This window comes from Parasteatoda tepidariorum, chromosome 7 (genome assembly GCF_043381705.1).
Source record: "Parasteatoda tepidariorum isolate YZ-2023 chromosome 7, CAS_Ptep_4.0, whole genome shotgun sequence".
Taxonomy (NCBI): domain Eukaryota; kingdom Metazoa; phylum Arthropoda; class Arachnida; order Araneae; family Theridiidae; genus Parasteatoda; species Parasteatoda tepidariorum.
In genome coordinates this window covers 20,479,264-20,493,924 of record NC_092210.1, presented here as the reverse complement: position 1 = coordinate 20,493,924, position 14,661 = coordinate 20,479,264, and the positions used below count along the sequence as shown (strand labels likewise).

The following is a 14,661-nucleotide window of genomic DNA, read 5'->3' as shown; positions in this document are numbered from 1 at the left end:
TAAATTAATTAATTATAAATTAATTATTTAAAAAATTAATTAATTTAAATATTAAGTATAATTTATAGGATATATACTTTCTTTATAATGCCATTACATATTTCTATTAATATAAAAAGTTTCAGAGCTTTTTATTCACTTTACTTTTTTGGAATTTTATGAACTGAAAAATGACAGTTTTCGTGAGAATGACCCATATATATATATATATAATTTAATCGTGTTATTAAGTTACACTGGCTCAACATTGTTAGAATTTTCTTTCTAAAATTGTAGTAAAATAACAGGCAACAGTCTGTTCATCTAATTAATCGTAAATTTTATGGTAAAGAACATTTTTTTTTACCTTTAAGGTTATCGTTCACTACTAGTATAATTACATAACCGTGAATATCAAACTATGCGGGTTTTTGATAATTTACAACTAGAATGGTATTAAAACTGTAAAAGAAATTTAACTGGATATTGGAGATAGTTTGCAGTTCTATGTTGCAGCCATCTATGAAGGGGACTAACGCATTCTTACAGCACCTAGTCACACATGTGAAAAGCAGGAGACTAAAAACTCTTCATGTCTTGAAGAAAATAGAGGAAATATTGTGATGTCAACGCTGGGAATTGAACCCCTGTTCTGTCGGTAATGATATGGACAGATTTGTCCTTTCGACTATAATATGTACCCATCTGCAAGGAACTAAGTGGTTGGTACAGATTGTGAGAAAAAGTTCAGGTTGTTTAACTGTATGATATGAAAGCCGTTAATAAATGGTTTTTTCTCATAGTTATAACAGTATGAATACCATTTTATTTATGGTTATTTGACTGTTTTGTTTGATTACAGTAAAATAACTATTAAATAAATCTGCTAGTTGTAGTTTGAACCTTTTTCTGAGAAATTTCTATCAGTGAATAACATTTTAGAGGTACATGTTAGAATGATGCGTCACATGCAAGCACTTCATTAATATTCTTCAAAGCAGATATTAAATAGATTTTAAAAACAAATATTGGCTAATTATTCTTTTTTTTTCAATTTTTCACCCGTTTCTGTTGTTTATATACATTTTACGAGTTAATGTTAGAATGAAAAACTAAAAACTGTTGTGTCTCCAAACACAGTTATTTAAAATTTTCGGTATAGGAAAACTCCACGAATTAGTTGTTTCAAGTTTCCAAGTAGCACTATGTTTATGTTTATGTTATGCATATGTTTAGGACTTCATTTTATAAAGTGTACTAGCAAGTGCACTAGATTGAAACAGCTATAGCTAATAAGATAGATTAAAAACTCCCAAAATATCGAAATAAAATAATGCCAGTGTATAGAAACAAAGAAAAGAAATTACCTCCTGCTTCTTGTGGCATAAAATCTAACATTTCATTTAGCATTGTATTTATTGTTTCCATGTCCCTGAAAAACAACAAAATATAAATGATTCTTAGTTAAAAGAATTAGTTATGAAACAATTAATAAAGCATTAGTTTCTGAAAGTATTTCAACTTAATTATGTTTCGTTATTTGACGTTTAATATTTACTAAAAGGTCAAAACAAACCATCTTGTATTAGAGATGAACACAAAAATTAATAAAAATTTTTTTTTACATGGTTCATCTGGTCAAAAGAATCCGTGTACTAAGTGCTACTTACTCGGTGATTCCTGATCTATATATTACTATAATGTTGTTTTCCCTTTTGTATTGATGACAATCACCATAAGTCTAGGAATACTTTCTTTCAATTCTTGGTAGGTGGATATAGGAATTGGCTTACAATTGTCCATCACTGAAGGAATGGATGATTTGCTGACAACGTAATTTATTTATATATGGAATCTAATTTATTTAGATATAGTCTCTAATTTATTTAGATATAGGCTTTGATTTATTTAAATACAGACTCTAATTTATGTAGATATAGGCTCTAGTTTATTAGATATTTTGTAAATCCATTGCTGACCCAATTGTGCAGTTATGGAAATTCCTTCCTTGAAATGTTTCCAAAAAAATGGATGAGCTTTATTGTCCAGAATGTCTACATACATGTTAGAATTCATGTTTCCAACGTCAGGAACAAGGAAGCCCTGACCATCGGCCATGAAAAATAACCTTGTCAGACCGCGACTCATTTCCTCAGGTCAGTGTCAAGAGATACATTTAGATAGACAGATTTCGTAAATTATTATTAATAACTTTTTTTGGAAATAAATCCATAGCATAAATGAAGTTTAGAAATTGTAGAAACTTGTTTATTGGAAAGTATTCAAAGTTTAAATTTCCGAAATGCGAGTTAAATTACCAAATACAATACTGCATACAAGTCAAAATACCTAATACAAGTTATGACAGACCCGGAGGCTATGCATGCATATGTGGCTATGGAAAACAGTAATTAAATAAATAAATAAAATTTAGATAAAAAAAATCACAGTTATCTACAGTAATCACAGTATTAGAATTAATTTAGTTCGCAATGATTTCGAAATTGGGCAATAAATGTTCAAAAATCAAATCGGTTATGAAAGTTTTTAAATATTAGTACTGGACCTTTGGAGACATAAAATTGATCAGTTAATAGGATTAGCAGTTAATAAGATTTACTTATAACAAAAAGCAGTTTTAAAATCTGCAACGAACATTATCAAGTTAAATGCTATATGATAATATATGAAGCATTTAAGTATACGATCTGCCATATAAATGTAGATTATATTGGAGATGGTTAAGCCTCGAACGGGGAAGCTTTTCTATTGACACGGATTGCAAAAAAAGCTCCAAAAAGAACTCTTATTGTTTTTACTAAAATATTAAGGTTACTGATAATTTTTGTAATACGATATATAATATGATGATAAAAAATATATCACTACCAAATTATAATTATATAGCAATCATTACTTGATCCGAAACAATTGAATTGAGAAATATTTGTCATTTAAATTAGATCTATGAAATATTCTAATAAATACAACACTAAATATACTACACAATAGTAAAAATACACTTATTTACCCATCAGTTCCAATCGTCTACTCATATTTCTTCAAAGGAACTGTTTTAGAGCTAAACTTTCTAATATGTAATGTATCCGCATTTTTTATTATCCCGGGCAATGTATTCATTATAGGTAATGTATCATTACATTCCGGGCAATATATCATTACGTATGGTATGTATTAAGGGGAATCTGTAGAGCATTTAAAAATAATGCTAAAACTATCCTTTTTTGATGTACCTTTTCTAAGAAACTACTCATATCATTTTGAAATTTCCTCGGGATTTTGAGATTATATTAGTTGCATCATGTGATAATTTTAGCGTTAATAAGAGTACTTTTTGAATTGAAAACGATTTTTGATGAAATTTTTAAAAAAGTTAAAAGTTCTCAGTTTATAATTTTTAAAAATGTTTTTTGTCAAAGATATGTATTAACAGTTATCATAGTGTAACCATGTAAAGGTAAATATTCTGTGAAAAAAAACTGAAGCAATATCTTGCTTAGATGCTGAGGAAAGGTACATCGAAAAAGATCAGTTTTAGCATTGTTGGAATATGTCCTACGGACTTTCCTCAAAGTATACATATAACAGAATATAATAATTTTTCACGTGAAATTTGATTCGTGATAATAATTTTTCACGTGAAATTTGATTCATGAAATAAGGTCTCTTACGAACTCGATTCAAAAACAAATTACGGCTGCAATTATATTTCCGGAAATAATAAAAAAATATACAAATTTAAAACTATACAAGAAACTATAATGAATAAAAGATAATTTTAAATGAGCTGCAAATAGAAAATTTAAGTTTATGGTAAAACGTATTTAAAGGTAGATTTATTGAATTATACGATATAGGATGATTAACTGAACCAACCATTAAATCCATTACCTTTGTATACATACAAGTTCTTCCTGATGATAATCATGTAAGGGGGCTCTCCATAAAATCAGTTTGTCCAACACTGCTACCCCAGAAGAGCGTGGCCTTCTTTCTACAAGATATTAAAAAATATAATTCTTGAAAACTAAGATTGTTTATGATCCAAATAAATAAAAAACGAACGCTGTGTTGATAAGGAAGTATTTAGTAATTCTCTCCATAATGTATTTAATTTAAACATTTTTCAGCAGAAAGGATTATAAATTTAAAAAGAAAATGAAAATAATATTTTTTTTCTGAAACCATTTAAAACATTATAACTTATCTTTAAAATATACATATAAAATCTTTAGAAACCAAAAAAATTTAAAACGTTCAATATTTTATTAGACTGATATATTTTTATAGTACTATGAGGATTGTTTAGTTATTTGTGAATATAGTTTATAAGGAAGTTATACAGTGTAAAAAATTCTAGATTACATCAAGTACTGGCACTTTGAATTCAACATTCGTGAAAGCCATTTTTTCACTGTAAATTATTATACCGTAATTTTTACAGATATTACATGTGATCACATTTACATGTGATTAGAGTGATAAAGTGATTGTACGATAATTAGTGCTGTGAAAATTGTGAGATATCATATTTTATTCTTCGGTAAAAATGGATTTTACCGTAGTTTAATTCAAATTTTTTTACAATGTAGTAATTTTTTTTTTTTTTACATTTCAAAGAAAAAATGTTAGTCTTAATTTGGTCATAAACATCATCTCCACAAATCAGAGGAATATGCACTAAAAAAATTATAACTTTAAAATAAAAATGATGTTTCCTTCATTTTTTTCCGTTAGTGAAATTTGCTGATATTTAAACTGATGAATAAATTTCTATCAGTATTTATCAATTTAATTGCATATGCGACGCCTCCCGGCAGACGAAAGGGCTTGAAATAAAATACTGATACGTTACGTTTTTCAAACATTTTTGAGAGTATTTTATGTGTCAGCATTAAATTTCTTTCTCGCGAGAGAATTAGGTTTGTGAAATTTTTTGTGAATATCCGTAAATTGAAATTGTGCTTTTTTGTGGATATTCTGTACATCGTGAAAACTTTTAATTTTTGGAAATAGTGGGAGTTATTACTATATTGCCTATTGACACTCAATTCTACTAGTGCTCCAGTTATTTTTAATAGTTTTTTTTACACGCAAATTAAATATTTTATAAAATTTTCCGTTTAAAATATCATTATATTTGGACATTAAAACCCTTTCTATTCAAATACAAAATAATAATTAAGATTCAAAAATGGCTGTTTAATTTCTTTTTATTTTGTCGACTAAGGAGAAAATTAAAACCAGACAAAGGAAAAAGCCTTTTTGATTAATAGTGTTATTAATTTCCTTTCGATTGTTTTTTTCAGCAAGCGCTCTTAGTGGCTTGTGGCGACATTTCCAGGCATGGTTTCCTACGCCGAATTTATCCTGAAGATGTGCTCTAACTCCCCAAGAAGTTTACCTCATCATTTATAGGAGCATGTTTTGTATAACGTTTTTAAACTTTTATAAATTAACAAAACATAGAGTAAAAATATAATTATTAAAAAACACAGTAGCTTGGAGAGAGAAACCAATTGCATATTTTAAAGCAACGATACAAAACTGTCTAAGACCTGTTGCCCTCTCATGCATTTTAATTATCTAAAACCATCTGTCACATGAGAGAAAAAATTCTCTAGTGTATTTGTTTCTTATATTTTTAGTTTAAAAACATCTTCTTTTTTTTGGAAACATAATAAATTAATGAAGGGTTGATATGATACCATAAAAATTTGTCATGTCCATTGGATGAGCAACCACAAGCAATCTGCATTTGTGAATTTCTCGTAGAAGAAGTTGAGTGCAGCAGACTAAATTCACCAGATGCTGACTGTCCACTGGTATGCCTTCAGCGACGTCACTGAAAAATAACAATAAACCGTACATACACGTGTGTGAGCACCATAATCATGTCATAGATCAAATTATTTACCGATTCCAGATATGAGGAAAAAGTTATAAAAATAAAAGAAGAAAAACGTTCTTAATACATTGTAGAAAATTCTGTCTCAGAATCGAGCCAAAATGAGTCAAACTAGCTCCGATAGTCACATTTGAAAACTCCATGTCTTCAAAACTTAAACAGTATGCATGCTAATTTTTCAACAAAATACATGAGTGAAATGCTGGAGAAAGATACTCATTGGCTGCCGGCAGGATTCAAACCAGTCCAAAGAGAGTAAGGAAGCATTATATAATGACAGCCGTTATCGCACATCATGATTTACATTCCATTTGCTTATAAGTGTTTGAGATTTAGCGAAATAAGCAAAAAGTGATATTAAAATTACCGATCTCCCTACTGCGCTTTTGGAACCTTATTTTGGAACTTTTTATATCATCGAAATTTGAAATTAGTATGCTACGATGTGTCATTGCGGTGGTAACCATACTCTCCCTGGATTGGAAACCTACTTTCTAAATTGCAATCTCCTTATGCAACTAAAATTTGAAATTAGTATACCATGATGCGTCATTGTGGTGTTCCCTTCCACCACAAAGCTTCCTAACTCTATCTTGATTGGGTGTACTCTCCCCGATTTCCTAAATTGTAACCCATTATACCATTGGAATTTGAAATTAGTATGCCATGATGTGTCTTTGCGGTAGTCATTATACAAAGCTTCATAACTCTCTCTAGATCAGGGTGCACTTTCTTCGATTGCAAACCTATATCCCGTGTTGCAACCCTTTATAGCATTGAAATTTGAAATTAGTATGCAATGGTGAGTCATTGCGGTGGTCACTATACAAAGCCTACTAATTCTCCCTAGATTGGGGTGTACTTTCTTGGAATATAAGCCTATATCCTAAGTTGCAACCTTTTACAACATTCAGATCTGAAATTAGTGTGTCATGATGAGCCATTACGGTGGTCAAAGTTTCATTACTCTACCTAGATTGGAGTGTACTCTCCGGTATTGGAAACTTATATCCGAAATTGTGCGCAATGACACTTCCAATGACACATGATGGCATACTAATTTCAATTATACCATTAAAATTAGTATGCCATCATGTGCCATTGGGATGGTCACTATAAAAAACTTTCTAACTCACTCTGGATAGAAGTGAACAGATGTGGTGGTTAGAGCACATTACTACAAGCACAGAGGTCCATGGCTCGAATCCTGCCGACAACCAACGAACATCTCTCACACGCATTTCACACACGTATTTTAAGCAAAAATGAGTGTAATCTGTTTCAATTTTGAAGACATTGGGTTTTCAAATTCGAATATTATTTGTTTCTGATCTATTTAAACACAATTTTGCTCAATTTTGAGGGGAAAAAAACGTTTTTTCTAGTGCAGTTATAACTATGCAATTTGATTTATTAATTTAATAAGACTTACAATCTTTGTGTATTATACAACATGAAGAATGAACTCATTACAATTTAAACGTTATTGATCAAGTTTTTTAAACGTGATAAAAATAAATTTTATCATTATTTTAAATAAAAATGTTTTGACCATTTAGACTATTATACTTTTTGATGCTTCATACTATTTACACTGGTTATCATAAATTAAGGAAAATTCACANTTTTCCTTAATTTATGATAACCAGTGTATTTTGTAACCATTGCATTTGAGAAAACGTGCTTGCATTTACTTTTATTCATTATTCAACCTGTCTTCACTATTTTCGTTTCTTAGTTTCAACACAATCTTCTTCTACTTTCAGTAACTAAATTGTTTTAAAGTGAGAACTTATATAATAACCCAAAAAAATAAAAAAAAGGAAAGAATCAATATTTTATAATAATAATCAGGTTTTTTAGCTGCTAAAATAATCCAATTAATATTTTTTTTGCCTTAATTGCAGTTTTTCTCTAGTAATTATCCGTTTACTGTCAAAAAATGTTTGTTTATCTTTATTTAAAATTTCTTGACTGTCAAAATAATATCGGCTTCTTTTTTCTAATAATTTATCCATCGCTATTATAGATCATGAAACTGAAAGCAGCAAAATAATCTTGATTTTATGAAGCATGACATTTTCTTTTATTATTTTACAGCTTTATAAGGATTATAAAAGGAAAAAGACGTAAATCAATTGAATATATAATCAGTGGGATTATTTCTGATTCTTAAAATTAAGTAATATACTAAATTTCTGATTATTAAAATTAAGTAACAAACTAAAGTTGTAAGCTAATCGCTTTTTTCCGAGATGTAATACGCGTTAAATCCCTTTAGTTAGTCATAGAAAGCAAAATTATAATGTATTAAAAGCATATTTTAGTTGGGTATTGCTGATTATTACCGACAATATTTGTTTACCATTAAGAATGCAAGATTCAGAAGCAATAAAAAGCATTCATTTTTTAGCTTGCAATTTTGAAAAAAAAGGGAAAAAAATGAAGAAAAAAAAAGGTTTTTCGATTAGCAGGAATATTTTTTCTCGATATTAAGAATTAAAAATTCAGGAACTAAGGGCTTTCAAAATTTCAAAATTAAATAATTCGCTGCTTCTTTTATCGAACTGAAAATAAGTTTTCAGAGTATAAATTCAAGAAATTTTTTTTAAAAAAGAAGCTTAAAAAGAAAAAGAAGAGCAATCCTTTCGTTAAATCAACGAACACTTTATTTTTTTTTTCTAAACTACTACAAAATAATGGATACACTTTATCAGTACTTGCATTCATATGTAAGTAAAACCATTGCTATAAAAAATAATCATAAAATAATCTGTACAAATCAAATTCAAAATTACATAATTTACCTTCTTGAGCTTTTTTAAAAACCTTTTTCAAAGATCGCAAGGAAGGTAAAATTTTTTAGAGGTAAAGATTAAAGGTATTTTTTTTAGAAGAAATAAAAAAGTTAACATTTAAAAAACACAGTCTTTAGAAGAGTTTAATATGAGTTTACAACAAAGATTACTTTTTTTAATTCAAATTAAAAAGTTTATTTAATTAATAAAGTATCAACGTAAGCTTTTTACCCATCTTATCTTTCTGCCCAGAAAAGTAATTTTACATTTTTTTGAAAAAGAAATGCAAGCTTTATCGAAAAACTTATAACAACATGAGCAACGTAATATGTAATTCTCCTAATCAAGACGGAAATTTGCATTTATATATATTTTACTTTTTTCCCTACTTCAAGCGTCGATAAACTTAGTTTTTTCATTTTACATATAAAATTAATATTCCTGATACAAAAAGTTCCACGAAGTTAGTCGCAGATAACGAATCAATATTTAGCGAAAAGAAAAAGTATTAAAACAACAAATTTCAGAAAATCACGACCTCAAATGCTTAGAAGTTAATTTTTTTTTCATCTTCTAATTTCATTTTAGATTTTCAAAGATGCATACATATTTTTTTTCAATCTATTTTCAAATTTATACAGAATACGAATTTTCGACTTCTTAATTATATATTGTTTTAATAGTTGAAACAAAAGAAATAGTTGAATGAAAGAAATATGGCGGATCAAAAATTTCCTTAACTAAATAAAATAAATATATGAAATACTATGCTTGTTTTTGAAATGTTTTGAAAAAATCTGATTGAGATTCACATTTTTATTGGAGGATCAAAGCAAAAAATTTGATTCATCAAAAGCTTTCAAACTCTTTAATTATGAATAAGATATTCTGTATGATTAATGTATAAAAAGTAGAAGAATCAAGGAATATAATTTTATTTCATACAAGAAAGTTTAAAAGTTTTTCTTATTGTTGTTTCGGCTTAACTAAATATTAAAGATAAATTTGTACACAAAAAAAACTTGTATTCAATGCAAAAGAGTTAGGATTGTTTCTCATTTACCATTAAAAAAGAAAAAAATCATATTAAAATATTATTATTTTCATTAATAATTAACAAGTTAAATTATTTTATTTCAAAGTACGACTGCGTTATTACAAATTTCTTTTACACTTACAGCTAAAATATTATTCTTGGGAACTTTAAACAATATTTTATAAAAATAAAAGTACTGTGCTAATAATTACACACAGATTTATTAATTAAATGTTTATGATTTAAATCTCTATACAGTATTAATAATGGTAATACGTTTAGTTAATGGTAATGATTTTATTCAATAAGTTGTATCACATGTAAAATATTTCGTATAGTTTTCGCTTCTATCAAGTCCTTTAATAAAAATTTCCAAGCACTGATTCAAAAAAAAAAAAAGAAAGGAGGAATAAGAATACATTTCAGTTGGTGAACAAGGCTTTTTTTTTCTTTATTTCACAAGTATTTGATCCAACCATTATAAGGTGCTTTTACCAGGTGATGATTGTTTTAGTTGCTCACAGAAGCAAGAGAAGAACATTTATTTATCCAAGCACACCACCAGCACCCCAAGGTAGAAATTTAATTTCAGGAAAATAATTAAATATTACTGGCACGTTCTGTCACAAATGAATTTTTCTTTTTGAACAAATTAAAGTAAATGTTAAAATTTTATTGGCAGTTTCACTCAAACGTATTATCAATTAATTTGAACTGAGCAGAGGCAAGCAAAAATCAGGAAAAAAATTCCGCCCATCCAATAGCCTAGCCACTCACCCTTCATAAAAGAAATTATAATAAGCTTTTGCATAAGCTTTTTTTTTTGGTAGTTTCCATCAAAAAAATTTTCAATATATCTGAATAGAACAAAGGCGATGATCATTGTAACTGCTTACAGAGAAGTAAAGAGAGTTCATCCATTCAACTACTCAAGGTAGAAATTTACCTTCATAAAAAATAATAAAATTTCAGTGGTAGTTTTCATTAAATGAATTTTCAATTTATATGACTTCAATTAAGGCTATGAAATCTTATTTCAGCCTGCTCTCAGAAGAAGGCAAAACAAGTCCATCAAGCAGATCATCCGGCAAACTTCCCAAGGTCGAAATTTACCTTCATAAAATAAATAAATATTTAACAGAGGCAATGATAGTAAAGCAGCTGAAACGATCCTCACTTCTGTAATTGAATCATTTAATGGGGGAAAAAAACTACCAGTAAATTTTATTATTTATTTTATAAAAGTAAGTTCCCACCCTGGATGATTAGAGGTTATCTATGCCAAAAGTACCAGTTGCCCTAGGGCAACTGTCAGATTAAGAGAGCTGGTGCCCACTTCGGCAGGCAGGTATCTCACCAACAACAGGTCGTCGATGTTCAGAGGGGCCAAGTAAAATTAAAACACTAGGGTAGTTATCTAACTTTCTGTGCTTGCTTCTGTTCAATTCAGATAAAACAAGCAACGCACGTACATCCATTAACCGCTCCAACAGCAGCCCAAGGTGTAACTTCATATTCGTACAGAAAATATTAAACTAGGTACTAGCTATTTTCATCAAATGAATTTTCAACTTATCTCAACAGGAATAGAGATAGTTTCCAGCAACCCCCTAACCACCCCGCCTTCCCTCCGAAGAGCAAGATCTAATTTCATAATGAAAATAATAAAATTTTACTGGTAGTTTCATTAAATGAATTTTCAGATTCTCTGAATTAAACAAATCCGAGTAAAATAAAGTTCATCCAACCAACTACTCCGTCACTCACCCAGGTTGAAAATTTACCTTAAAAAGTTTGAATAAGCTTTTACTTCAGACTTTCTTTCTTTCTCGGATAGTTTCCTTCAAATGAACTTTTTTTTTATTTGAATTTAACAAAGGCGATGAACGTTGAAACTGCTCACAGAGAGGAGCAGAGGGAGTTCATCTATCCCACAACCACGCTAGGATATAAATTTACCTAAATAAAAATAATAATAAACAGTTACTGGTAGTTTCCCTCAAAAGAATTTTCAATTTATCTGAAATGAACACACGATGATCGCTTAACCAGTTAGTGTCCAGCGTCATATTTATAGGACAGTTTCATTTTTCAAAAACATATATTGTGGTAGGACAGTTGTTTCAATTTTGTCTTTTATCAAGGAGAATTAAAAGTTTCCCTTTCACCATAATTTATTAGAGATTTAAATTTCTATCACTAGATGTATAACTATGAGGTGCGGGGACATTTCGAACCGGAATGGTAACAAATAGTTGATATTAGCCATTTAGTTGAATAACATATTATACCACTTTTTTCATAAAACCACTTTTTGCACCACTTCAATATAAAAAGTCGGGATAAAATGGGTTAAGCAGCTCACAAGAACAAGGAAAGAGGATCCATCCCTCCAAATATCCCACCAGGCAACTAGGTTATAAATTTACCTTCATAAAGAAAAATACTAAAATTTCAGTGGTAGTTTTCATTAAATTAATTTTCAATTTATATCACTTCAACAAAGGCTATGATCGTTAGCAATTACAATAAACCAACCGCCCCAAGGTCGAAATTTACCTTCATAAAGAATATAATAAAATTTCATTGGTATAGTTTCATTCAAATGAATTTTCAATTTATCTGAAGTGAACAGTAGCGATGATCGTTTCAGTACCACACAGAAGACAGCACTGAAAGTACATTCGTTTTACTGCTTCACTATCCACACTGGATGTAATTTTACCTTCATAAAGAAAATATTAAATGTTTGCTGGTAGTTTTTATCAAAAGAATTTTCAATTTATCTGAAGGAGATTTTTTTTCCAATGCCCACCTGGATAATGACCTAGATCATACAGGCACCTGAAAGGCTGATTTGTTGGCCACTCTTTCAGGGGCACCATATTAGGTGGGCCAACGTTGCTCCCACTGTAAGGAAAGATAGTACCGAGAAGGAAAGACAACATTCATGCCTTGCCCGGGTTTCGAACCCAGAACCTTTCTAATGCAAGTGCATTTCCCTAACCCCTACACAGACCGGTTAGCCCTGAAACAAATAGAGGTAAACAAAAAGAGTCCATTCACCCAACTGCCTAGTCACTCAACCAATATGGAAATTTACCTTCATAAAAAAATTTTAATAAAATTTTACATTAACATTTTTTTATAGTTTCCATGAAATAAATTTTCAATTTATACGAATTGAACAAAGGCGATGATCGTTGCAGCTGCTCACAGAGAAAAGTAGAGAGGGTCTGTCTATCCAACCACCCTGCTACCCATCTAGGATAGAAATTTACCTTAATAAAAAAAATAAGCAATTACTGGTAGTTTCTTTCAAATGGATTTTCAATTTATCTGAAATGAACGCTGGCGATTAAGTAGCTCACAAAAATCAGCACATAAAGTTCAATCGTTTTACCTCCCGACACAATATACAGGATGGAAATTTACTTTCATAAAATGAATAATAAACTTTTACTGATGGTTTCCAGCAAATGAATTTTCAATTAAAATAGGTGTTGATTGTTTCAGCTGCTCACAAAAGCAAGCAAAGAAAGACCAACCAACCAACTGTCGGGACACTCATCTAGGGTGAAAATTTATCTTCATATATAAATTATGATAAACTTTCACTGTCAGTTTCCATCAAATGAATTTTCAATCTATCTAATTTGAACAGAGGGGAGGATAGTTTCAGCTGCTCACAGAATAGAGCAAGGAGAGTTTATCTATCCAACCTCCCCGCCAGCCATCCAGGATAAAAATTTATCTTCATTTTTTTTTACTGGTAGTTTCATTTTATCTGAATTCTTTAAGATAAAATGAAAATATTTTAAGCTATGTTTTTTCAAGCTGCGCTCAGAAACAAGCAGAGAATTCATCCATTTAAGAGCCGCGCCAACCAGCTATTCAAGTTTAAAATTTACCTTGATAACAAAAAAATAAACCTTTTGTTGTAGTCTCCATTCAATGAATTTTCAATTTATCTGAGTTCATTCACCCTAACGACTACTTTGTCTTCCACACAGGACTTAGACTCAGCCTGAAATAGATTCCAGAGTCCCTGTCCGCGAAGCGGGCACTCCACTCCTTCATATGTAGTAGTGCCCGAAGCCGGCTGGTGTATTGTCTTTATGAAAAAGCTATGGGAGGTTCCACAGGATGAAAGAAAATACACCTTAATTAAAAAAAATTAATAAACTACTACTGGTAGTTTTCATTATGTGAATTTTCAATTTATCTAAATGAAAAAATGGTGACGATCGTTTCAGTATCTGACAGAAAAAAGAAGAGAATAATACGTTTATCCAACTGCTCAACCAATCCCCCAAAATATAATTTTATTATCATAAAAAAATAATAATATTTTAGTGGTCATTAAATGAACATTCAATTTATCTGAATTAAACAGGGGGCATGATCATTTCAGCTGGTAACAGAAAAGAGAAAGCTTATTTATCGAATCGTTTTGCCAGCTATCCAGGATGGAAATTTACCTTAACAAAAGAATACTAAAATTTTTCTGGTAGTTTCTATCAAATGAATTTTCAATTAACACAGATAATGATCGCTGCTCACAGAAGCAAGAAAAGAAACTCCAACGCTTTGGCCGCCTCGCTATCCATCCACTTAGACTTTAAACTTAGACTGAGTCAGGGGTGAAAGCGAGACGGAAAAGAGAATAGGCTGGTAGTAAAACCATTTCAGTTATTGCTAGTTTTCGGGAGGAGTTTACTTATTCTTCTTTTAAACAATTCAACAATATCTATTTTATCTTGGACAAGAAGCAGATTTATATATATGTTAAAATCTTAAAGAAATCTTGATAGTTACTGATATTTTATTTTTCTCGGATATAATAAAATGTTTTCCGTCTTGCTATATAAGGGCTTTCAGCCATGGACTGAGTTCGTGTACGGAGTCCCTGTTCGCGA

At 29.8% G+C, this 14,661-nt stretch overlaps 1 protein-coding gene across 1 annotated transcript in view; it reads right to left on the bottom strand.

Moving 5' to 3' along the window:
- LOC107442013 (regulator of G-protein signaling 7-binding protein A-like) overlaps positions 1-14,661 on the bottom strand; it is a 163,939-nt gene that overhangs the window by 3,008 nt on the left and 146,270 nt on the right. Inside the window, exons 4-6 of the mRNA XM_071183148.1 lie at positions 5,709-5,845; positions 3,892-3,994; positions 1,347-1,411 (exon numbers count right to left, since the gene is read on the bottom strand). Of these exons, the coding sequence (XP_071039249.1) occupies positions 1,347-1,411; positions 3,892-3,994; positions 5,709-5,845 (305 nt within the window). The remainder of the gene's footprint in view (positions 1-1,346; positions 1,412-3,891; positions 3,995-5,708; positions 5,846-14,661) is intronic.